At 39.8% G+C, this 25,695-nt stretch overlaps 1 protein-coding gene across 1 annotated transcript in view; it reads right to left on the reverse strand.

The window, feature by feature from the left end:
• DCAF13 (DDB1 and CUL4 associated factor 13) overlaps positions 1 to 25,695 on the reverse strand; it is a 44,509-nt gene that overhangs the window by 13,021 nt on the left and 5,793 nt on the right. The window contains exons 4-9 of the mRNA XM_074942985.1: positions 25,464 to 25,553; positions 22,151 to 22,306; positions 18,621 to 18,698; positions 10,389 to 10,471; positions 7,980 to 8,144; positions 3,519 to 3,654 (exon numbers count right to left, since the gene is read on the reverse strand). Coding sequence (XP_074799086.1) covers positions 3,519 to 3,654; positions 7,980 to 8,144; positions 10,389 to 10,471; positions 18,621 to 18,698; positions 22,151 to 22,306; positions 25,464 to 25,553 — 708 coding nt within the window. The remainder of the gene's footprint in view (positions 1 to 3,518; positions 3,655 to 7,979; positions 8,145 to 10,388; positions 10,472 to 18,620; positions 18,699 to 22,150; positions 22,307 to 25,463; positions 25,554 to 25,695) is intronic.

Here is a 25,695-nt window from a genome sequence, read left to right on the forward strand (position 1 = left end):
AAAAGGAGCTGGGGGTCACAAGGTTATTGCAGGGGAGGTTGTGGTACAGCTACCCTTAATTCAGCTCTGAAGGCAGCACCGCTGCCAGCAGCACTGCAAAAGTAAGGATGGCATGACATGGTATTGCCACTCTTCTGTACTACTGCCTGCTGAGCTGGGCACCCAGTCAGCAGCTGCCACTCTCTGGCCACCCAGCTCTGAAGGCAGCAGGGCAGAAGTAAGGATGACATGGTTTGGTACTGCCACCCCTACTTCTGTGCTGCTGCTGGCGGGGCACTGCCTTCAGAGCGGGGGGCTCGGCTGACAGCTGCTGCTCTCTGGCTGCTGAGCTGTGAAGGCAGTGTAGAAGTTAGGATGGCAATACAACAAGCCCTCTAAAATAACCTTGTGCCCCTCTGCAGTTCCCTTTTGGTTCGGGACCCCAATTTGAGAAACACTAGTCTCCCTTGTGAAATCTGTATAGTATAGGGTAAAAAGCACACAAAATACTAGATTGTATACCAAGCTTACAACTTAACTATTTTTAAATAGTTCAGAATACAGTAAAAGCTTTGTTAACTGGCATGTTGGAGGAATGGGGGGTGCCGGTAAGTCAAAAATTCCAATTAACAAGAGGGAGGGAGTTTGCGTGCAGGAGGAGGCTCAGGGCTGGGGTACGGGAGGGGGTGTGGGGCATGGGCTCTGGGAGGAGGTTGAGGAACAGGAGGGGGCTTGGGGCAGGGGCAGGGGCATGGAAGGGAGTGCGGTGTGCCGGTTCCTGGCCAATAGGAGCTGTGGAGCCAGCGCTTGAGGAAGGGGCAGCGTGCAAAGCTGTTGCTCTGCCTAGGAGGCAGCAGGGACATGTTGCCACTTGCGGGGAGCCGCCTGAGATCCAGAACCCCAAAACCCATCCTGTACCCCAAACCCTTGCCCCAAGCACCCTCCCACACCCAAACTCCCTCAGAGCCCGTGCCCCGCACCCCCTCCCACACTTCAAACCCCTCGTCGCTGTTCCTCCACCTAGAAGCAGCAGGGACATGTCTCCGCTTCCAGGGAGCCATGCGGAGCCAGGTAGGGAGCCTGCCTGCCCCGCACCAACCAGACTTTCAATGAAAATTAGAAATGTGGTTTACAGAGCTTTCCAGCCGGATAACACAGCTTTTACTGTACTTAGTGTTAAGTAGCAATGTTCATTACATGCAAAAGGTATGCTGCCTTTGTCCATAACTTCCTAAAACCAAGTACCCATCCTATTAAACTCAAAGCAGCAGTTCTTAGACTAATTCACTGCCACCAGTAGTTAATAAAATGAAACTTCAGGAAGCTACACCTAAAGATTCGCAAAACAACCTAACTCCAGATCATGTATTCTGCCTCTGTCCACCTAACAGGGATAATGGAATATTCTACGTTCTGCAACAAAAATACCACATCATCCTACATATAGAATTACTAACATTTGATATGAATATCAGCATGCTTTAGATCAGTGGTTCTCAACCAGGGGTACGTAGAGATGTTCCAGGGGATACAGCAACCCATCTAGATATTTGCATGGTTTTATTACAGGCTACATAAAAAGCACTAGCAAACTCAGTACAAACTAACATTTCATATAGTCTATGATTTGTCTATACTGTTCTATACACTATATCAGCAGTTCTCAAACTGTGGGCAAGTTCATTTTAATGGGGTCGCCAGCGCCAGGGTTAGACCCACTGGAGGCCAGGACAGAGAGCCCATGCCCTGTGATATGGGGCTGAAGCCAAAGCCCAAGTTTTTAAGTTAAGTAAAACTTGGCATAGGCAAGACAAATCAGACTCCTGAAAGGGGTGCAGCAGTCTGGAAGGGTTGCGAACAACTGCTTTAGATACTCATCTGTGTCCACTGTGTGAAGAGTGTGCAGAGTAAAGGTGCACATCAAACCTGTTTCTGGACAGCATCTGTTTTAGAACCATATGGGGGATGGAGACAACATAGTGCTTTTCTCAGTCAGTATACAGAGGATGAATGAAGCAGATGGAGTTTTGGCTCGTACCCTCTCACATCTGGCATCACAGTATATCTGTATCGTATATGATGAGCAACCAGTGGGATAAACTAATTATTCTTATCGTGTTATACTGCTGTCCATCACTGCAGTAGCTGAGCCCCTTCCACACAAAATCAGCAGCAACAGAGAAGTACACAGTGGATGTCACACAGTCTCTAGAACTAGAGGTGTTTTTGTCTGATACTTACAAAAAACACTTATCTGGACCGCTACATATAAAACTCCTTATAAATACAGCCAAAATGCAGACCAAAATGACTACTGCAGCAGCCTAAATAAAGAAAGTGGCCAATCAACATTTTACAGAAATTTAAATTTCAATGATAATTTGTTACTATATAAAAGTTCATAGGCTACATATATTTTGCCAGTCAGATTACAGTTTAAAATTCCTCCCTTCCTCTCTTTTACAAAAGAAAAATGCATTACTGTGAAAGATATCAGACTGACAGCTCTGCAGACTAATATAGAATAAACAGTAGCAGTGCAAGCAACTCCCAACTGTCCTACTGATATGCCTCCACCATGACCTGAAGGGACTACTCCAAGAGAGGGAGAGGGTAATTTCACTGTCCATGCCCATTCAGAACTTGATCTTCTTACTAAGTCTGCTCAGGAGGGTACAAATTAGCACGAATCATATCATCAGATTTTACCCTTTACTGTATTATACAACTTGCACTGAGGTTAATAAAAAGTCTGTCGAGTTATGCTGGTATAAACCCCTAACAGACATGCTTAAATCAGTTCTAAGTCACACTTAAAATAGATATGTTTATTACACTGAACAGAATTACACACATCTATATTAGGGGTTTGCATAGACTAACTAGACAAATATTCAGTTTTACCAGAGCAAGTTGTTCAGTATATGAAGATCTACCCCACTAGGAACTATACAAAGAGCACCAACTTATTTCAAACAGATCACAGAACAGTTTTTGGCAAATAATGACACTGCGCTCCAATGGAGTTGCACTGGACATAGGTCATGCCAGAATGTGTATGCAGTGTTGTTGTAGCCATGCTGGTCCCATGATATTAGCGACAAGGTGGGTCAGGTAATATCTTTTATTGGACCAACTTCTGTTGGTGAGAGACAGAATTTGTTTTGTCGTCACTACCGCTCAGACCTGAATTCACACCTGCATCGTAGACGTGGAAGGCTCAAATCCTATTCAGACTGGTACAAGCTGAACAGTATACTTTGTCATATTGGTTAAAGAAATACTTTACTGGGCAAAAATGCATGATTCTAATATTATAAACAATGGAGGTAGCACTAAAGGTTACAATGAGTGAAATATTTGCCAATACTGATATGCTGATTTGCATATTATCTCAAAATTTTCAAAATAAATTTTCAATTATGTTTTCCTTTTAGAAAGTTCTGAATTTTTAGAAGTTTATTTTTAATTTTGGAAAAATACTGTTTGTATCTTAATCAGTCTTGAGATAACTGGTGAAGCTAGCACAAAAATCTTACCACGCCCAGTTTTTCAGAAGCATTAGCTTTCCACAGACGAATGTTCATCTCATCTGAGCCACACAGAATGTACTTGTTGTCAGAGGTCCACTTGACAGTGATGACATGCTGCATTCGCTTTGTATGATATACCTCTCTAAAAGAAGCCGAAAGAATCATTAGAAAATGTGTTATAGTTACCTTCCTAATCATTGCTGCCTTTCACCTATCATAATGTTCTCTCTTCAAAGTCTGAATATTTGTTCTACAATAACCATAACTGATTAAAATGGTTTTGTTTACAGGGGAATAGTCTCTAAACTGATACATGAAAAGTTCTCCAATTAAATTCTGCCTAAAATATACTGACAAAACATTATCTAGATAATACTTTAAAAAAAACCTCTCATCTTTTCCATGGCATCTAACTAGCAGAAGAATTGTTCTCCTTAGATTACCAAAGTCAGTCATACAGACATACACTATCTACAAATCCTAGACAGCTATTTCTTTATACTAACAAATATTGTGAGTGAAATTTATAATGTCTTGAGTAAGCATTACAGATATGGGAATTGTAGAGCTAAACTTAGTCTGTCTGGCACCAATGCTGTGAATGAGTGAGAAGATGTTTGAAACCTAAGAGCATCAATATGAATTTGGAGATGTGTCAGTTACTGTTCACTGCAATTTTCCTCCTTTACCCCCAGAAAAATAGCCTCCTCCTCTGTCAGAGAATGAGGAATTTGCAAGCCATATGAGAAAACAGCTTAAAATAAAAATGCTTCAGCACACACTGGGGAGTGACCATTGCTGACAAGCAGGTGAAGGATTTAGAACAGTAATGTTGCTTTTAAACCAATAACTAATAATTTCTGCCGATAGACAATACATCAACCTTTTGTTCAACAATGCTAGCAATATTTGAAAAATAAATTTGCACTGACCTTCAGAAATGCTTCATTCGTGTGTTCAACAAACTATGAATTTGTCAGCTAAATTATGAGTGAATGCTTCTAAATGTTATATTTAAATCACTATTTAAAACAAACTCCTATTTGGATTTCATTCAATATTTACCACGCAAACAAGTGGATCAATAACATTCACGTAAAGCAATAACTTGGTTTCAGCTACATAAACAAACAAAAATTTACTACATCTTATATATTTACCAATGTTCTAAAGTTTTGAACATTTTTAGTTTAATCAAACTTCATGTTTTAAACTTTAATTTTTGTATTATTTATTTGTATTATTCGATTAATAAACCAGATAGAAAATAGTTTTAACAGATAATTAGCACATATAGTGCCTTTTACACAAACATGAGGGGGTGGGGTGTGTCTAGTGACCTCAGTGGACTTTAGATCAATCCCAAAATACATTACAGTGGTGGCCAAGTATCATTGCTGCTATTTTAGAGTTGGCAAAATACAGGCTTATGTACACTTGAAAATTAATTCAGATTAAGTTAGGGTATGATTTAAAAACACAAAAACTATTCCTGGCCAATTCCATTTGTGCGCACACTTATTCCAAAGGAAAAGTGCCTTTTTTTTTTGCTGTTTAGCTTAATCCACTGGGCTAAGCTAAATAAAACCAAGGCACACTTATTATGGAATAAGAGGACACAAGGAGCTAGTCCTGAATAACTCCATCTATAGATAAGCCCTAAGGCACACACAAGTTAAGTGATTTGACCTGGCTACACAGGAAAGCAATTGCAGAGCCAATAATATGCCTAGGTCTTTTGTCTTATTGCAGCATCCAATACACTGGATCAGGCTGCCTCCATTAAAGTCCAAACTACTGGTCTTGTAAAACAAGTCAAGAACTACAGAGAGTTAGTTAGTATCATCTATCAGGGGCTACAACCTCACCTGGTGTAAACAGACATAGCTCCATAAACTTCAAAAGAAATACACCAATTTACATCAGCTTAGAATCTGGCCATAAATTCTGCCTTTTCATATCTGTGTACAATGGGAGTTGTGTGTACCTTTGAGGGCATGTGCCTTCAAGGCTGAACTTTGGAATACCAATGAGAGTGTTTACAGCTTCCTCATAACATGTAAGGTCTTCCACAAAGACTCCCCTCCCCACTTAGGGTATGTTTACACTATAAGTGGAAGTGTGATGGGTAGACAATCTACTGTTAGTTTTAATTTAGCTAGCAAAGGTAATAACTATAGTGTAGATATGGCGGCACAGGCTTCAGCGTAGGCTAGCAACCAGAGTATGTACACAGGCTCCCTGGCGGGCTTGTACTAGGCATCTAGCTGTGCTGAAGCCCGTACTACCACATCTACCCTGTCACTGTTACCCATGCTCGCTAAATTAAAACCAGCACAGCTATGCCTGCTCATGCTACAACCACACCTTCACTTGCACTATAGACATACCCAAAAAGGCACGTTCCCTCCATACCCCAAGGAGGAATAATCAGGTCTGTGTCTTCCCTACAGTTTCAAGTTTCAAATTTAAGCTTTCCTTAAAAACAAAGAGAACAAGTTCCTAACCCACCTGACTGCGAATAAAGTCTTCTGAATTAACTGTGACAAGATTGTGTTCCTCGTTTAAAGAGGTACTTAAGTCAAGTCGTTCAGTTCTCAGAGCTACTAGTGCACCAGGGACAGACAGTCAGACAGACAAACCCCCGCCCCCGCCCCCCCCCCCATACATCTGGATACACAAGTGGATACCATCAGCTCAGACTTCTTTTTGGCAAGCTTCCTGGTAGTTTGCACTTACGCTTTCCCTCTTCCCCCCTTCAGCGCTACACAGTTCTACCTCTTTTCCCCTTCTATGGATCAAAAATATTTACAAAAAACAATTAAAATAGTTATCTGATCGACATAAGAGGAACAGCTACCACTTTGCTTAGCAATACAAAAATAAAAAATAGTCAAGGAACTACAGTGGGTATCTGCAACACAATTCCAGGATTGAAGGAAAACTAAAAGTTTTGTAGATCAATTATTAAGGACTCAGGAAAAAAAAAAGTTGGCCTTTAATAAGACAAAGGGGCATATGAACAGTTTGGAGAGTACACTAAGGAAGCTGTCAATAATAAAATGGACTCCACACAATCAGCCGGTCTGATTAATATGCATTCCAACATCCTAGAGGAAATAATTAATAAACTTAAACCACTGGCAACTATTTTTGAGAAAAGGCATCTCTTAAGAAAAAGAGCAAGTCTTGCAAATGCTATTTGGCAAGTCTTCCAGTAAAATAAAGCAGCAAGAATAAAAAACTGGAAGAACCTACAACAGTAGAGAATAATGGAACCAGACACAACAAACAGTACAGGTTTATGGAGAACAAATAATGCCAGACAAACCTGATAACTTTCTTTGATTTTGATCAAATTGAAAAAATAATGAAGGGAGTGCACAGTCGATGAAATCTAAACTTTAGTGTAGTACTTAATATGCTTATGAAAAAAGAAAAAAGAAAAGGAGTACTTGTGGCACCTTAGAGACTAACCAGTTTATTTGAGCATGAGCTTTCGTGAGCTAAAGCTCACTTCATCGGATGCAAACCTGTCATTATGCTTATGAAATCTTACATGAAAAAAATAATTCAAACTGTGGTGGATATAAACATTGTCACATGGATAAAACCTGGTTAGAGAAGCATGAACAAAAAGATAATAAGTGAAAATTAATTAGATCAGCGAAGTGTCCAGAATGTTTCCACAGGAATCTTTTACATCCTGTTGTATGTAATCATTCAAAAGGAGGAGAAAAAACAGCCCATAAAAAGACAAATGCTACAAAACTGTAGGTGTTGTACACATCAGTGGTGACAGAGATATACAAAGGGACCTACACAGATCAGAAATAAAGGCAGGAAATAAAATGAGATAAAATGGACAAATGCAAACTAATACATCTAGGAATAATAATTCAGAATTAATATTCAATCTAAGACATATTTGGAAAGCAATAGTGTCAAGAGAGGTCTGAGGTGACAGCAGAAATCAAAGGTGTGTTTGTAACAAGATATACTGCTTGACAGGGAAGTAACATTCGGCTGCCTTCCCAAAGGACATCACGTCATGAAACAAGGAGTATATCTATCCCCTGTTCTATATGAAATGGTCAATGTTTCACTTAGACTACTACTACTGTCCTTGGCACCTTAGTACCAGAAATATCAGTAAGAGGAGAAAAAAAAATGATTTAACAGGCTAGAGAAATTTCATCCCTGGATTCCACTTACAATTTTCACTCAAAACTAGAACACAAAATTCACCGCTCATTAAATAGGAGTTTTACTCTAATATATTTAATAAAAATTTAGACAGTGATTTAGTATTTACATTCATTCATATGATGAGACCCTATAGGCACGCAATGGGAATCTATTGATTATATAGGTTAATGAGAGAGCTAAGCATTTTTTTTGGGGGGGGCCCCCCCGCGGGGGAGACCTAAGAGGTAGATTTGGGGGAAAGAAAAAAAAATCACTGACCTGCTGTGACCTTTGTCTACAGGAAAAATGCGAATAGATTTATCAAAGCTGGCAGATACAAATTCTTTCCCAGTGGGGGAGTAATCCACATCAAGAACTGCAGACACATGATCAGTGTGAACCATTACAGGTGACTCAAGAAAACGCATATCAAATGTATATAAGCTGTAAAAGAAATTTGCTAATTAAAAGAAGGCACCATGCTTTAAATACCATCTCATATAAACACTTATGTGAAAAAGATTAGTGCTTTTCAGATACCAATTTCCAAATGAACTGAATTATCAAATGCATGTTATATCACCATACATTTCTTTGAAGTATGTGATTATATGCACCCACAAAGCTCAGCTTTTAGATCCTAGGACCTAAAACTGTTTATTTCAAGTCAGACAACTGCTAATAAAGCATGAAAAGAATCGTAGGACTTGAAAAAAGGTACAGAACACATACTAGCTGGTAAGTTTAGCTGTATTGCTAGAGTTAGGATTCCTTCCCTGTTCGTACAGGAAAAGGGAGTCTCCTTTACTCTACTTCTCCCTCAGCCTGTTTTTGGTTCTCTGGCTCAACCTGCTTCATAAGCTACCACATCGTCGTCCTTCATTCCTCCCACCTCCAGCCTCAAATGTACCATCTACAACTGCTGAGTGTTTCTCAGATTCCATTTGGCACACCCTTTGCCCTGCCTGCCACCCTCTCTTCTCTGCTACACTGCCCTCATTAAAGTCAGGTCTACACTATAAACTTACATCAGTATAACTAAGTCACTCAGGGGTGTAAAAATCCAAACCCCTAAGCCACGGAGTTAATCCAACCTAACTCCTGGTGTGGATAGCGCTATGTCGATAGGAGGGCTTCTCCCATCAACATAGTTACCGCCTCTCGCAGAGGTGGATTAACTGCGCCAAAAGGAGAAGCTCTCCCGTTGGTGTAGTAGCATCTTCACTGAAGGCAGGCCAGCCAACTCCAGAGGTTTTCCCAGTAGGAGCTTATAGGGAAATCCTTGCCTGCTTGGGGAATGGGGAAGGGAACCAAACTCCTTCAGAATGCAGGACCTCCTTCTCCCACTCGCACCTGCTACTCCACCATTTAATTAACTAATGCATGTACAATGTGTTGAAGATATACAACAGTACACAAGTATTGTTACTTTTTTTTTAAACTATTTTTTTTAAACACAAATTAGAGGAATTAATAGTGGTTGCCAACTTCATAAAGTTTTGATCACTTCAGTGGTGCTACAAGCTATGAGTTGTACTAAACTGCTTAGGAGGCTTTACTTTTCCCATCACGCAAATAAGGAATAAACAGAGCATCCAGTGTATTCCCCTTTTCAACGACATAGCCAGTTACCAGTTCTTTGGAAGAGTATCCTCAAGAAGAGTCACTATATTAATGTATTATAGAAGAAAGCGGTGATCTCTGTTTTTGGACCACTGGCTCCTTGGAAAGAAAGGTATGAAGTGTATCCTGAGTGCTTCTGGGTTTAAACACCATTAGAGAGAGAGAAGGCTTTTTTCCAACACTAGCTTGACTGTTCAAGTGGCCAATGCCATCCCCCCCAAAAAAGTGCTTTAGGAGACAGGAAGAGCTAGCAAAGGTTAAGTACTAAAACCTTTTGTGGAAAAAGAAATCAAGAGGCTTTTTATTTTTTTTAAAAAGAAATGTTCATGCCAAAATAGCTGATTAGCATACTATGCCAGGATTCATGATCGCTGGCAAGTAAATAAGCACTTTCATTGCTCTTGTGGCCGGATCAATGGTGTTTAATTTCCAAGTGCCATTGTAGGTTACACTTACATCAATTCATTTTTTCTTATTGTGAGCTAAAATGGTGACCGAAGAGCTGTCATCTTATATACCCATTTCCTCCTCCTACAGAAATAGTTACTCTGATTTTGATGATTATGCATAACTTTCAGTGCAGATAAGTGACACAGGCATATCAAGGACAGATAGACCTTGTAAATATATGAACAGCAGATTTAGTTTGAGAAAGCTAGTTGGGAGTACAACAGTAGCTGGTGGGTACATAGTACTACAGCCCTCCTTAGTAGCACTATCTTTGGTCTTGCAAAGGTAGGTCATGAGGTCTTTCAAACACTCTCATTGACTTTAAGGCCAAAGAAGGACTGCTTCACTAGGCCTTTAGAGAACAAAATGGTGGCTAATTTTTAGTAAAAGACAATGTATTAATTCCAGCTATTGATTCATGTGGAAAGAGTGGTCTGCTACTTAATACAACAATGTATCCAACAAACCTAGGATTTTCTAATTAGTCATTTACTTAAGTTACTCAAATATAAAATGTGAAGTGATTTTATAAAAATACTGTAGAATAAAGGATGAATAAATAAGATTTAGGTAAGTAAACTAACAGGGATCACCAAAAAGCGATAGCATGCTTACTTGTGGTCCTCATTTGCTGAAGTGAAAATAAAAGCTTCCATGGGGTTCCAACAGAGCGTATTTGTCCTCATGTCCAAGATAACCTGAGAAAAAAATACATTGTTATAGGTAATAAATAGTGGCCATTCTCCACACACACACCAAATCTCCCAACACCTCCGGGAAGCAGGTAAACAACTCCATTCTACAGATGCAGAAACTGAGGCAGAAGGGTGAAGTGACATACCCAAGGCCACAGAGCATTTCAGTGGCAGTGCAAGGATTAGGACTCAGGACTTCCTGTCCCAAATTGTGAGGTCTTTCCTTCAGATTATGCTGCAATTAAGTTCTCTGTGGAGACATGTCATGTAACAAGGGCTTTATGCCATGCCATGCTGCCCTTTACCCAGGGAATACCATTCCTGAGCTGGTCCACCAAGCTACTTTTACATCTCCCCTGAAGGTCCATTTCTTCCATAACACCAAAAGTAACCTTTCAAATCTACTTATCTATTTGACATATTTCTTTAAAAGATATCTTTGATGGATGATGCAATGGATTAGTCTTTGCTAAGTAACCACATTTAAAATTAATACTGCCCCGTCCTTTCTGCAACTATGCCCCACCCCAGCTATTATCTTCTTACTATGTCAGAAATTATTGTTTATTAATTCCTCAGGCCAAGATGATATCTTGTCTGCTTTGAGAAGTGCCTAGCAGTTTTTGGGTGGGTGTAGTTAGTATAATACCACAGATATACTAAGGGCTTGTCTACACTATCGCGCAGGGTCGATCTAAGATATGCAACTTCAGCTATGTGAATAGTGTAGCTGAAGTCGACGTACTTAGATCTACTTACCGCGGTGTCTTCACTGCAGTATATCACAGCAGACGCTCTCCCATCGACTCCACTTGCGCTCCCTTGTTCTGCTGGCGTACCAAAGTCGACAGGAGTGCTCAGCGGTTGATTTATCGCGTCCATTCTAGACGCGATAAATTGACCTCCCGCTGGATTGATCGCTGCCCACCGATCCGGTGGGTAGTGTAGACAAGCCCGAAGTAAAAATGGGACCTGTACCACTGGCAGTAAGTTGCTTATGAGTCAGGAATTTTGCATCCTGAACTTGTGAAAACCAGATGGCCACATAAAAAACCAGCTTCATCTTAAAGTAGTCGAGATGGAGCTGACAACCCCCCTAGTAAGACAACCCACACATTTTGCTAATAGTCGATTAGATGAAAGGTATTAGGAAGCCATATGTTCTATTCTCCCACCCTAAAGAGGAGTCCTGTAATCGTAATGACAGCTGGGGAATTGTTGGGGGAGGAGGAAAAAAAATCATCTGTCATCTATTAACAGAGTAGCTCTGGTCTCTCCTGAGGCATGGAGGAGTTTCCAACCACCATATCAAGAGAGTTATTTGCACACAGTGATTCTTCCTGCCACATATTAGATGGATAACGACACAGAAGTTATTAATAAGTGAGCAATTCAAACAGACTGTTGTCAACTCTAATCCTAGCCAAAGTTTTGTATTTAATCTTTATTCTACTCAACTCTCTCTCTCAGCTTATTATACGTGGATGAAAATTTAATTTTAAACTGGTTAACAGTAAGTGAACACTGCACGGATTACACCAAAGCCACAAAAATAAACTTATAGCCAAGTTTTATTACATATATGATCAATATTCTAAATTTAAATTTTGGTAAAAAGTAACTATTTGGTATTATAGGTTTCAGAGTAGCAGCCGTGTTAGTCTGTATCCGCAAAAAGAAAAAGGAGGACTTGTGGCACCTTAGAGAGTAACAAAATTTATTTGAGCATAAGCTTTCGTGAGCTACAGCTCACTTCATCGGATGCATTCAGTGGAAAATACAGTGGGGAGATTTATATACGCACAGAGAACATGAAACAATGGGTGTTACCATACACACTGTAACGAGAGTGATCAGGTAAGGTGAGCTATTACCAGCAGGAGAGTGGGGGGCGGGGAGGGGGGGGACCTTTTGTAGTGATAATCAAGGTGGGCCATTTCCAGCAGTTGACAAGAACGTCTGAGGAACAGCGGGGGGTGGGGCGGGGGAATAAACATGGGGAAATAGTTTTACTTTGTGTAATGACCCATCCACTCCCAGTCTTGATTCAAGCCTAAGTTAATTGTATCCAGTTTGCAAATTAATTCCAATTCAGCAGTCTCTCGTTGGAGTCTGTTTTTGAAGTTTTTTTGTTGAAGAATTGCCACTTTTAGGTCTGTAATCGAGTGACCAAAGAGACTGACGTGTTCTCCGACTCGTTTTTGAACGTTATAATTCTTGACGTCTGATTTGTGTCCATTTATTCTTTTACGTAGAGACTGTCCAGTTTGGCCAAGGTACATGGCAGAGGGGCATTGCTGGCACATGACTGTATATATCACATTGGTAGATGTGCAGGTGAACGAGCCTCTGATAGTGTGGCTGATGTGATCCGGCCTTATGATGGTGTCCCCTGAATAGACATGTGGACACAGTTGGCAACGGGCTTTGTTGCAAGGATAGGTTCCTGGGTTAGTGGTTCTGTTGTGTGGTGTGTGGATGATGGTGAGTATTTGCTTCAGGTTGGGGGGCTGTCTGTAAGCAAGGACTGGCCTGTCTCCCAAGATCTGGGAGAGTGATGGGTCGTCCTTCAGGATAGGTTGTAGATCCTTGATGATGCGTTGGAGAGGTTTTAGTTGGGGGCTGAAGGTGATGGCTAGTGGCGTTCTGTTATTACCTTTGTTGGTCCTGTCCTGTAGTAGGTGACTTCTGGGTACTCTTCTGGCTCTGTCAAACTGTTTCTTCACTTCAGCAGGTGGGTATTGTATTTGTAAGAACGCTTGATAGAGATCTTACAGGTGTTTGTCTCTGTCTGAGGGGTTGGAGCAAATGCGGTTGTATCGTAGAGCTTGGCTGTAGACAATGGATTGTGTGGTGTGGTCTAGATGAAAGCTGGAGGCATGTAGGTAGGCATAGCGGTCAGTAGGTTTCCGGTATAGGGTGGTGTTGATGTGACCATCGCTTATCAGCACCGTAGGGTCCAGGAAGTGGATCTCTTGTGTGGACTGGTCCAGGCTGAGGTTGATGGTGGGATGAGGAATTCCACCATGATTTCAACAATTTCCAAGGGCTTCTTTTCCATGGGTCCAGATGATGAAGATGTCATCAATGTAGTGCAAGTAGAATAGGGGCATTAGGGGACAAGAGCTGAGGAAGCGTTGTTCTAAGTCAGCCATAAAAATGTTGGCATACTGTGGGGCCATTCGGGTACCCATGGCAGTGCCACTGATTTGAAGGTATACATTGTCCCCAATGTGAAATAGTTATGGGTGAGGACAAAGTCACAAAGTTCAGCCAGCAGGTTTGCCGTGACATTATCGGGGATACTGTTCCTGACGGCTTGTAGTCCATCTTTGTGTGGAATGTTGGTGTAGAGGGCTTCTACATCCATCATGGCTAGGATAGTGTTTTCAGGAAGATCACTGATGGATTGTAGTTTCCTCAGGAAGTCAGTGGTGTCTCGAAGATAGCTGGGAGTGCTGGTAGCGTAGGGCCTGACGAGGGAGTCCACATAGCCAGACAATCCTGCTGTCAGGGTGCCAATGCCTGAGATGATGGGGCATCCAGGATTTCCAGGTTTATGGATCTTGGGTAGCAGATAGAATACTCCTGGTCGGGGTTCCAAGGGTGTGTCTGTGCAGATTTGTTCTTGTGCTTTTTTAGGGAGTTTCTTGACCAAATGCTGTAGTTTCTTTTGGTAACACGAAGTAAAACTATTTCCCCAAGTTTATTCCTCCCCCCCGCTGTTCCTCAGACGTTCTTGTCAACTGCTGGAAACGGCCCACCTTGATTACCACTACAAAAGGTCCCGTCCCCCCCCCGCCTCCTGCTGGTAATAGCTCACCTTACCTGATCACTCTCATTACAGTGTGTATGGTAACACCCATTGTTTCATGTTCTCTATGTATATAAATCTCCCCACTGTATTTTCCACTGAATGCATCCGATGAAGTGAGCTGTAGCTCACCAAAGCTTATGCTCAAATAAATTTGTTAGTCTCTAAGGTGCCACAAGTCCTCCTTTTCTTTTATTTGGTATTACTGGTGAATCAGAAGTGGCTAAGCATTTGTTGTTTTTGATTTGGGTCTTAGTATGGGTAGCTCCCACTCAGAAGGAGCCAGTTTTGGTCAAATCTATGCCTTCACCTCTTGTTTCATAATAGCTCTTTTCCAACTGAATGATGTCTACTATATCTTGAGTCCATTGTTTCACACATGGACTCATTCTACATTTTTCAAGTAAAAACACCAACTGAACCAATAATGTTACCATACATATCTAATATTATGCCTGACAGCAGTTGTAGAATTCAGCCTGGGGCTTGAAGAGATTTGAGTTACCGTGGGTGTGATTTTTTACACAGCCACTACAGCAACTTTTAAATTTCTAACAGAGACCACTTCATGATCTCTATTTTTAATTATAGAAATGTCCAGACATTTAACGAGGAGAACTCTTTACTAGGGCAAGTTTCAGGTAAGAAGTCTTTGGGGACACTGGTTTTGTTTATTTTTAAACCATGAACACTTGCTAGAGGTTTCCTATGTGAAGAGTCAATAAGGAGACCTGCAGATTAAAAGTAACACAAACACACATTGTCCATGTACAGTGAGATTTTACTAATCTCTCCCACTTTAGTATGTATTGAGTTTTTGGCCTATTTGATCAGCTAAGGTTTTTATTAGTATTGCAAACAATGGGAACACCATTTGGTCCTCTAGGCAGTTCAAATACAAGAATGATTGCCTTTTTACAGTTTTAAGTTGATTACTTTTTAATTTCACTGAATGTCTTCCTGTTCTTGAATTATGGGTGCTCCCATTTACCCTTTCTATCTTCTCTACACCATTCATTTTTTTACACATTTAAAATGGTCCCAATCTTTTCATGTGGAAGGTTTTCCATGCCTGTAGTCCTTTTCATCACCATTTCTGAATACATTCTGCTTGTGCCATATGTGTTTTCAGGTGCGGGGGGACCAGAACTGATCAGAGTATTCCAATTAGGTGTTCTACTGATTTATTTCATGGCATTAATACTTTCAGTGTTGTTTTCTATTCCATTTGTTAAACACCAGAACACCGTTTGCATTTTTTTTTAAAATTAAATTAACTACCACAAATTAAGCAAGTGTTTTCCTCAAGCTGTCTGTAATGACCCTTAGGACTACTCCACGGCAAGTGGTCACAGTTCATTTAGAGCCCAGGAATATTCATGTGTAGTTCAAGTAATACCTTCCAGTATAGATTACCTTGCATTTGGAATTGCTTCTGCCATAATGCTGCCCATTTATCCAAATTTGTTAAGTCCCTATGAAGTTTTTCGCAGTCTTTAATGGCCTTGACTATCCTAAATAATGGTGTCATCTGCAAGTTTTACCATCTAACAGTTTGCTTCCTCCCCCATAATAAATATCTTTTCAATTATGTTGGCTAATATTTGTATGTTTATCTTTAGTACAGACTCTGTAGAGGTTATAGAATTCATTTTTTATATTTATAGGGTTTGCATTAAAAATATGTGCCACATATAACAGTTGTGGAATCGAATGCAAGTGGAGAAAGTAATGGTAATGTATATACCAAGAATTGTCAAAATTAATGTACACACTTAAATAGAACAATTTGCACTAGACAAAAGAAAAACAAAGGGCTTTATTTTGCAGAGCTGCAGTTCCCTCCTGAACACTGCCATGGTATCTCATCTCCTAAATTAAAGCTAGTACATCTGAAAGGAAAGAGATCTCTGCTCTTTTTTAGGGAGTCATTAGCTTTGTGAAGGTCTGCGATTAGGGTGATTGCACATAGGTTTTTATAAATACTGCAGAATCGTTATTTAATAATGGTGTGATTGATGGTTATCAGTTCTAATTAAGTGATAAATCTTGCATCTTTGTCTGATAATCAGGCCAGGAGTTTTCCATTCTCGTCACCCATTCACAGCCACTTTGTTTTAAACATAGCACAGATTTTTCTACTGATTATTTCTCTCTTAAAAATAAATCATTTTCAAAGACTTCCAGATACACTAATGATACAATGGAAGTCTATCATTTATCTTTCTTCAGCAGCAGTGCTTCTAGTTTCCAATTCCTTTTTTTTTTTTTCCGTTTTTAAACTGCTTTACTATAAGAAAACAGCACCTCATTACAGTTGCTTTAAAAGCTTCTCATCTGCAAGCCAGGGTTTGGTGGTGGAGGTTTTTTAAATTTTACCTCCTATCATAGTTTTATATTTACTATTGCTAAAATAGTTGGACTATGGCAATTCACAGCATAGCTCTCTGTTTCCACTGGTGGTTAGACTATCTATATATTAATGTTTAATTGAACAAAGGTCCCCTTGGGCCTCTTCACAAGATTGCATGGCAGTAACCCAAAGAACAACAGATCACCAATGCAGAAGTGCATAGAACAGCGAGAAAATTGTTGAATGGGGATTCCTACATCTCCACACAGCTTACATTCCTAACTTTGACAGGCTCCTTTAAACTGCATGGAAGTCTATTTTTACATTTATCTGTGTGTTATGGCTAGCACATCATCACCAATGAGAGATTTTGTGGGCCAAATTCTGCCCTCAACTATAGAGAAGTGCAACTCCATTGTCTTCGGAAAAAGATGAGTCCAGAATTTGGTTCTTGAACTGGAGCTTTAACAACAGTTCTGTTGATAAGTGAAACAGAGGAGAATCCAGCTCACTCACTCAGTTACATTAGTAATACTACCAGGACTAACAACTTATTTTAAGTACGAAAAATAAACAATAATGATGGCTTGGAATAGAGTGAATGTAGAGCTATAGTTGCATCCCACCGAAAGCACTTTCTCACATACTAAAAATCTTGAAGTATTTCCATTCTCTTACAAGAGACCTATGCTGCTGTCAGATTTTTTAAAATTTATTAATTTATTTTAAATCAAAGAGCAGATATACTGTTCGGTTAAGCCTTTCTAGGCACATTATTTTGGATCATCACTGAGGCTCTACTGATGTTTGGTGCTTGTTTCCCCACACAAGGCTCCCACTCACATCAAAGACAGATTTTTTGTGTGGGAACAGACTGCATAATACACCATAGGGACTCTCAGTGCGTAACAAAGAGCCAGAACACTGCGCTCCCATAGAAACAAATGTCATCAAGCTGAGTCAGTCCTTGAACCCAATAACCAGATTATTGTTCATAAATACTCAACTGTGAATTATCTTACATTTAATGGTTTGCCTAAAATGTTTATGGAAAGACAAGTGACAACTCACATGTTGTGTACAAAATAATTTATATAAATATAAATGTTATTCGACAAAGTATTTATTCAGTTTTAACTAGAAATGTATCGATCACATCATTTAACTCAAGCAAGCTCAAGAAAAGCTTGTCATTTCCATTTGTAAATATGTGTAAGCTCAATTTTTCAGCACAGCCTAAACTGGAACTCCTTTTTTGAGAGTGAAAGTCTTTTAAGAGTTAAAAAAAAATTACTTTGCCTCCCCCTCTGGCAAGAAAAAACATCACACGTGTAGGAACACTACATTAAATGAACATAACTAAGGGCTTGTCTACACTACTGTGCAGGGTTGACTAAGATATGCAACTTCAGCTATGTGATAGCGTAGCTGAAGTCGACATACTTAGATCTACTTATCACGGTGTCTTCACTGCGGTAAGTTGACAGCTGACGCTCTCCCGTCGACTCTGCTGGCTCTTCTCGTTCTGGTGGAGTACCAGAGTCGACTGCAGAGCACTCAGTGGTCGATTTATTGTATCTATATTAGACATGATAAGTCGACCCCTGCTGGATCTATCTCTGCCCACCAATCTGGCGGGTAGTGTAGACAAGCCTTAAGACTCTTATATCCAGTCTGACACACATTTACAATGAATTACAGAGAGAGTATGACAGCCAATTTGAAATGAAAAGAGGGCCCTTTTTAAACCCTTTGCATGGCTTAAATCACAAAAATTCACACCCCAGATTAGTTTAAATTAAAGAGATGACACTCACAGAACTCCCACTTGGTCCAAAATCCCCAGTGCTTACTATGTCAGGGACTAACTTTAAATTGTCCGGGGCCTCTCCATGTTAACATGCTACTTAAGTGTTGCTGTATTACCAAAACTGCTATCAACATTTTATGAACAAATCATTAAAACAGCAAGAAAACAAAGTTACCTTCTTTAATGGAGTTGATTGCCTCATGTCATACAGCACAATATTTCTGTCTGAAGCACAGCTTCCCAAAAGATATGTCTAAAAAATAATCATGCCATTATATCAGGTACCACCTTCTAAAGTTATGAAAACAAAAAAAACAGGACACTGAGTACTGTATATACTTGTTCATTAGCCTGTTCGTTTATAAGCCGACCCCCCAAGATGGATAGGTAAGAATAGTAAAAACTGTATGACCCTTTCATAAGCCGACCCTATATTTCAGGGGTTGGCAAACTTTGGCTCCCAGCCCATCAGGGTAAGCTACTGCTGGGTCGGGACGTTTTGTTTACCTGGTGCGTTCACAGACGCCCCAAGCTCTGGATGAATGCAGTACACCGCAAGTAAACAAAACGCCCCGACCTGCCAGCGGCTTACCCTGACGGGCCAGGAGCCAAAGTCTGCCAACCCCTCCTATATTTTAAAAGCTGGCGTCACAAGAAAACGCTCAAAAGTTTTGCTAGAATTATTTTAATGTAATCTAACGAAAAACCTGTTGTTGTTATAATAACTGAACAAATATGTATTCACCTTCAAAATTACAGTCAATATTTAAAATCAGTAAATGGATATTTAAAACAAGTAACTTAGAACAATATGAGACTTTAAAAAGTCTTAAAATGCTTCAAAGTCTGAATCAGTCTCCAATTCTCCAAACAGTTCATTGAAACTTAGCTTCAGTCACAGCTGCACCTGCATCATCATCGTAGATGTCGGTAGTGTCGTCCTCAGACTCAGATTCCTTATCATCAACCTCTATTGTGTCATCATGAAATATGGCATCTTCTGACCCGCCGAGTGCATTGCTGATACAGCATTTCCTGAATGATTTTTCTATTATTTCCGAGGGAATGGACACCCACGCGTGCTTGATCCACTCGGTGACCAGACTGATTTCGGGCTTCATAAGATTCCTGCCTTTTGTCAACTTCGCCATGCCTGAGAACATCCATTCAGACCACATTTTCCATAGCCTGTCTTTAAAGGGTTTGTTCAGGCAGACATCAAGCGGTTGTAGAACTGAAGTTAAGCCTCCAGGTATTACAACCAAAGTAGTTTTTATATTTTTGGCCACATTTTTCACCTCATCCGTCTTTGTGTGCCCTGAACACATCCCAAACGAGCATAGCAGGTTTCTTGAAAAATGCTCCTGGTCTCTTATTCCACACTTTTTCCAGCCATTTAATAGTCCCACTTTCATCCATCCATCCCTTTTCGTGTGCACGTATGATGACACCAGCAGGAAATTTCAAGGTTTTAGGCAAGGTTTTTCTTTTAAAAAGAACAACAGTAGGAAGCTTTGATCCATTTGCCAAAGATAAAACCACTGTAAAATGGATTTTTTCGTGGCCAGTGGTTTTAATTAAAACTGTTTTTTCACCAACACCGGTTACCGTTCTGTTGCTCGGGAGATCGAATGTCATCGGTGTTTCATCCATATTTCCTATTTGTAACAGTTCAAATGCATATTCCTTTCGATATTTTATAATAAACCTTTGGAAAGAATCAATTTTTTCTTCCAGATCTGTCAGCAGCTTTTGCGCTATCTTTGTTCGCTGATGAAGACAGAGACTATGATGGCTCATGAAGTGACTACACCAACCCACTGATGTGACACACATTGATGGTTTAATGACTTGTATTTGTCACCTTTCAACATTTGCAGAGCATGCAGACAAATTCCCGTTCTAGTGACAATGTACCCATTTTGTCGACATTCAACAACCCAATTATTGAGATCTTTCTCCAGCTCAGGAAATGAAGCACACCTTGTTGGACATTTTTTCTTGCTTCTTGGCATGTCTTTTAGTATTGTTTTATTTTTTCACCATTCTCTTACTTGCTTCTCATTGATACAGAATTCACGAGCAGCGGCACAATTATTGTTTGCTTCTGTATATTCAACAACTTTAATTTGAACACTGCGTGATAAGCAGATCTTTTTCTTTTGATTTCACCGTTGTTCATTTTAAATACTAGCATGAAAATAGTATATTATTATTGTAGTTATAGATTTTGTAGGATTTTATATAGGAATGTCACCTGCTTTATCACTATCAAATTATTATTGTTCTTTGTTTATTTCAAAGCAGCCCTGTAGATTGGCATGTCTGTGGGGATAACGGGCTATTTCAATTTTATTAGCGATTCCATCGATTCTGCACGTTATATTTTCATATTGGCTCAAGACTTATGAGGTCCATTGGTAGAAAAATTCATGAAGAGATCAAATTACACAGTAGCAGACTGACACCAGTGCTATAGTACTATCGTTCATTGTATTTTTCTGATTGGCTTGTAAGGCATAGCATTTTGTGAAAATGCATGGGTCAAATGTCATGCAGATCTGCAGCACTGCTCTTTTAGTATTCTTTCCAAGCCAATCTAGTCCACTAAACAAAGACTTTGCAATTTTAAAAGGCTGCAGTATTGACATCAATAAATGTGTCGGCAAACTTTGGCTCCCGGCCTGTCAGGGTAAGCCACTGGCGGGTTGGGACATTTTGTTTACCTGAAGCGTCTGCAGGCATGGAGCTCCTCAGTTCTCTGTGGCCGCGGTTCGCTGTTCCCAGCCAATGGGAGCTGTGGGAAGTGACGCACCACTTCCCGCAGCTCCCATTGGCTGGGAACGGCGAACCGCGGCCACAGAGAACTGAGGGGCTCCATGCCTGCAGACGCTCCAGGTAAACAAAACAACAATGTATTAGATATTCAATTCAATGATTTCATAGAGTTTAAAATCATCAAATTTTGGTGTAGACCCGTTTATAACCCGACGCCCGCTCTTTGATGCGTCACTTTTTTACCAAAAATATTCGGCTCATGAACGAATAGATATGGTATATATTTTACACTAAATATTTAAGCAACTGCTATTTTGCTAATTTAAGTACAGACATAACCACTTTCTTCTAATATATGACTCTTAAAATTTTAAGAAAACTGTTTGAATAAAAGCAATCACAGAACAGGAACATGATCTTGAATCTCCTTTGACAAAACAAAATTTTGGTGTCAAATGTGTTCTATTTGCTTTAACCATTAGTAAATGGGTTCGCTATTCTTTATGTACAGCTGAACAGTCAATTCGAGGGCTTTTTTCAGAAATAGCTTTGTTTTCACCAAACAGAAATCAATCCGTTTTTCCCCACTTGTGAAGTGGTAATTCTCTCACATGTTCACCAGCTAATCTAAAGGACAGTACATCCCATCACAAAATTCCCCTCAACACGATGTTGGTAATTGATTTAGTATGTATACAAAAGACTATCTTCAGTATTACCTACTGAAGCAACGTCACCACTTTCATAAAAATAAATAAATAAAAAACACATGCTATATAACGGTGTTAAAAATACGGTTTTGGAAATTTACAGTTGGAACAAACAGTTGAAGAGAGTTTAATATGAATCTCTAAATGTTAACATGATTTAGTCCTCGTACTGATCAAATAAAATATTGACATACAGTATGTATAAAGAAAACATTACCTCAATTGGATTAAATTTAACACTGCTGATGCTATCAACACCCCATGTCAAAGAGCATATGGGACTGGTCCTTTGTTCATCCCAGATGTCTACTTGATGCCCACAAGTTGCAAATACAGCTTCCTTCCAGTGGTGATCAATTCCTGTGTACACTGACTTTAAAAGGCAAAAGAACTTAGTTACAGGAATGTTCAACTCAACTTTGTGTAACAACTTGAAAAACTTGTTACATTTATTATTTAAATTACTGATGACGCCCTGCTGACCATCACGCCCTGCTGACCATGTTTTAGTCTTTCACATTTAGCTATTTTAAGAATATTGTAGCCTTTCATTTTCTGTTTGCAAGTTCTTTTTTGTAAATTTTTATTGATTATATTTATAGTGAAACCTGTATTAACTGTCACTCAGACAGTTTGAAACCAGTCTGACTGAACATTTTACTTTGACGTACAACATATTAAAAAGTGTGGTAACATAGCCTACATGAAAAAAAACTTTAAAATGTTTAATGTATTTCCAGAGGCAGTCAAATAGATCCCATATGTTACACAAAAATGTATAGCTGAATCTTGTTAGCAATTTTCCTTATGGAAGTACCATAATTAATTTTAAAATCTCTCCCTAGCTCACATACAAAAAAAACGCATCAAAATATGTGCACTGTGGTGGAGGATGCCATAAAAATCAGCTTTTTTTTTAAGTTACTTAAAACAAAACCACTATCACATCTCACAGATGCAGGCCAGAAGGAACCATCATCATGTAGTCTGATCTCCTGAATAATGACCTATGATAATTTCACCCAGTTAACACAGTATTGAGCCCAATAACTTCCATTTAACTAAAAAATAACTTGTATTTGACTAAGACTATCTTCCAGAAAGGCATCCAGTCAATAAGATGACATCAAGAGATGGAGAATCCACCACTTGCATAGGCAGTTTGTTCTAACGGTTAACCACCTTCACTGTTAAAAATCTGTCCTAATTCCTAATTTGAATTTGTCTGGCTTCAGTTTACAGCCACTGGTTCTTGCTATGCCTTTCTCTGTTAGAATAAAGAGACCTTTAGTCCGGTATTTTCTCCCCATGGAGGTACTTATACACTCTATTCAAGTCACCTCTCAATCTTTTTAATAAGCCAAACAGATGGAGCACTTTAAGGGCTTGTTTTCACAGCAATATTAACGAGAGGTATAACTCAAGAGTCGCCTCTAACCTAACTCCTGTCCACACATGCATAAGAACAGCCCTACTTGGTCAGACCAAAGGTCCATCTAGCCCAGTATCCTGTCTTCCAACAGTGACCAGTGCCAGGTGCCTTAGAGGGAATGAAGAGAACAGGTAATCATCAAGCGATCCATCCCCTGTCGCTCATTCCCAGCTTCTGGCAAACAGAAGTTAGGGACACCACTCCTGCCCACCCTGGCTAATAGACATTGATGGACCTATCCTCCATGAATTTATCTAGTTCTTTTTTGAACCTGTTATGGTCTTGGCCTTCGCAACATCCTCTGGCAAGGAGTTCCACAGGTTGACTGTGTGTTCTGTGAAGAAATACTTTCTTTTATTTGTTTTAAACCTGCTGCCTGTTAATTTCATTTGGTGACCTCCTAGTTCTTGTGTTATGAGAAGGAATACATAACACTTCCTTATCTACTTTCTCCACACCAGTCATGATTTTACAGATCTCAATCATGTCTCCCCTTAGCCATCTCTTTTCCAAGCTGAAAAGTCCCGGTCTTATTAATCTCTCTTCATACGGAAGCTGTTCCGTTCCCCTAATCATTTTTGTTGCCCCTTTTCTGAACCTTTTTCAATTCCAATATATCTTTTTTGAGATGGGAAGACCACTTCTGCACACAGTATTCAAGATGTGGCGTACCATGGATTTATACAGAGGCAACATGATATTTTCTGTCCTATTATCGATCCCTTTCTTAATTTTTCCCAGCATTCTGTTTGCTTTTTTGACTACTGCTGCACATTGAGTGGATGTTTTCAGAGAACTATCCACAATGACTCCAAGATCTCTTTCTTGAGTGGTAACAGCTAATTTAGACCCCATCATTTTATATGTATAGTTGGGATTAAGTTTTCCGAAGCGTATCACTTTGTATTTATCACCATTAAATTTTATCTGCCATTTTGTTGCCTAGTCACCCAGTTTTGAGAGATCCTTTTATAGCTCTTCGCAGTCTGCCTGGGTCTTAACTATCTTGAGTAATTTTGTATCATCTGCAAATTTTGCAACATCTGCAAATTTTGCCACCTCACTGTTTGCCCCCTTTTCCAGATCATTTATGAGTATGTTGAATAGGACTGGTCCCAGAACAGACCCCTGCGGAACACCCTATTTACCTCTCTCCATTCTGAAAACTGACCATTTATACCTACCTTTTGTTTCCTATCTTTTAGCCAGTTACCAATCCATGAGAGCACCTTCCCTCTTACTTTGCATAAGAGCCTTTGGTGAGGGACCTTGTCAAAGGCTTTCTGAAAATCTAAGTATACTATATCCACTGGATCCCCTTGGTCCACATGCTTGTTGACCCCCCGCAAAGAATTCAGTAGGTTGGTGAGGTAGGATTTCCCTTTACTAAAACCATGTTGACTCTTCCTCAATAAATTATGTTCATCTATATGTCTGACAATACTGTTCGTTATAGTTTCAACCAGTTTGCTCGGTACTTGAAGTCAGGCTTACAGGCCTGTAATTGCCAGGATCACCTCTGGAGACCTTTTTAAAAATAGGTGTCACATTACCAGATGACTGGAGGATAGCTACAGAAGCTGATTTAAAATGACAGGTGACAGACTAGAAATTCTGCAATTTCACATTTGAGTTCCTTCAGAACTCTTGGGTGAATACCATCTGGTCCTGGTGACTTATTACTGTTTAATTTATCAGTTTGTTCCAAAACCTCCTCTAACGATACCTCAATCTGGGACAGTTCCTCAGATCGGTCACCTAAAAAGAATGGCTTAGGTTTGGGAATCTCCCTCACATTCTCAGCCGTGAAGACCAACACAAAGAATTCATTTAGTTTCTTTGCAATGGCCTTATCGTCCTTGAGTGCTCCTTCAGCACCTCGATCGTCCAGTTGCCCCACTGGCTGTTAAGCAGGCTTCCTGCTTCTGATGTACTTAAAAAAAATTTGTTATTACTTTTTGAGTCTTTGAAAAACATAAAACATTCCCAGGAGAAAATGCAGAAATATAAATCCCAGATCCACAATCAATCACCTTCCACCCCACTAGTCCATGCTTAACTAACTTAAGTAGTAACAAGAGAATAGTCATTTTTATACCTTTCCAAGAATTGTATGCAGTGGTTCTTCTTCTCCCCCATATCCTGGGCCATCCATTTTCCAGTGCTTCACAGTTTTATCATCACCAACCTAGAAGCATTGGAGAAAATGTATACAGCTAGCTCTTTGAGTATTTAACACACATTTATTCTATTTACACAATTCAAGCTCCTATGTTATGCAACTACCCAAACCTTTCCCCCCCGCCCCATGACACTTATCTAGTGTCCAC

Source organism: Natator depressus, chromosome 2 (genome assembly GCF_965152275.1).
Source record: "Natator depressus isolate rNatDep1 chromosome 2, rNatDep2.hap1, whole genome shotgun sequence".
NCBI lineage: Eukaryota > Metazoa > Chordata > Testudines > Cheloniidae > Natator > Natator depressus.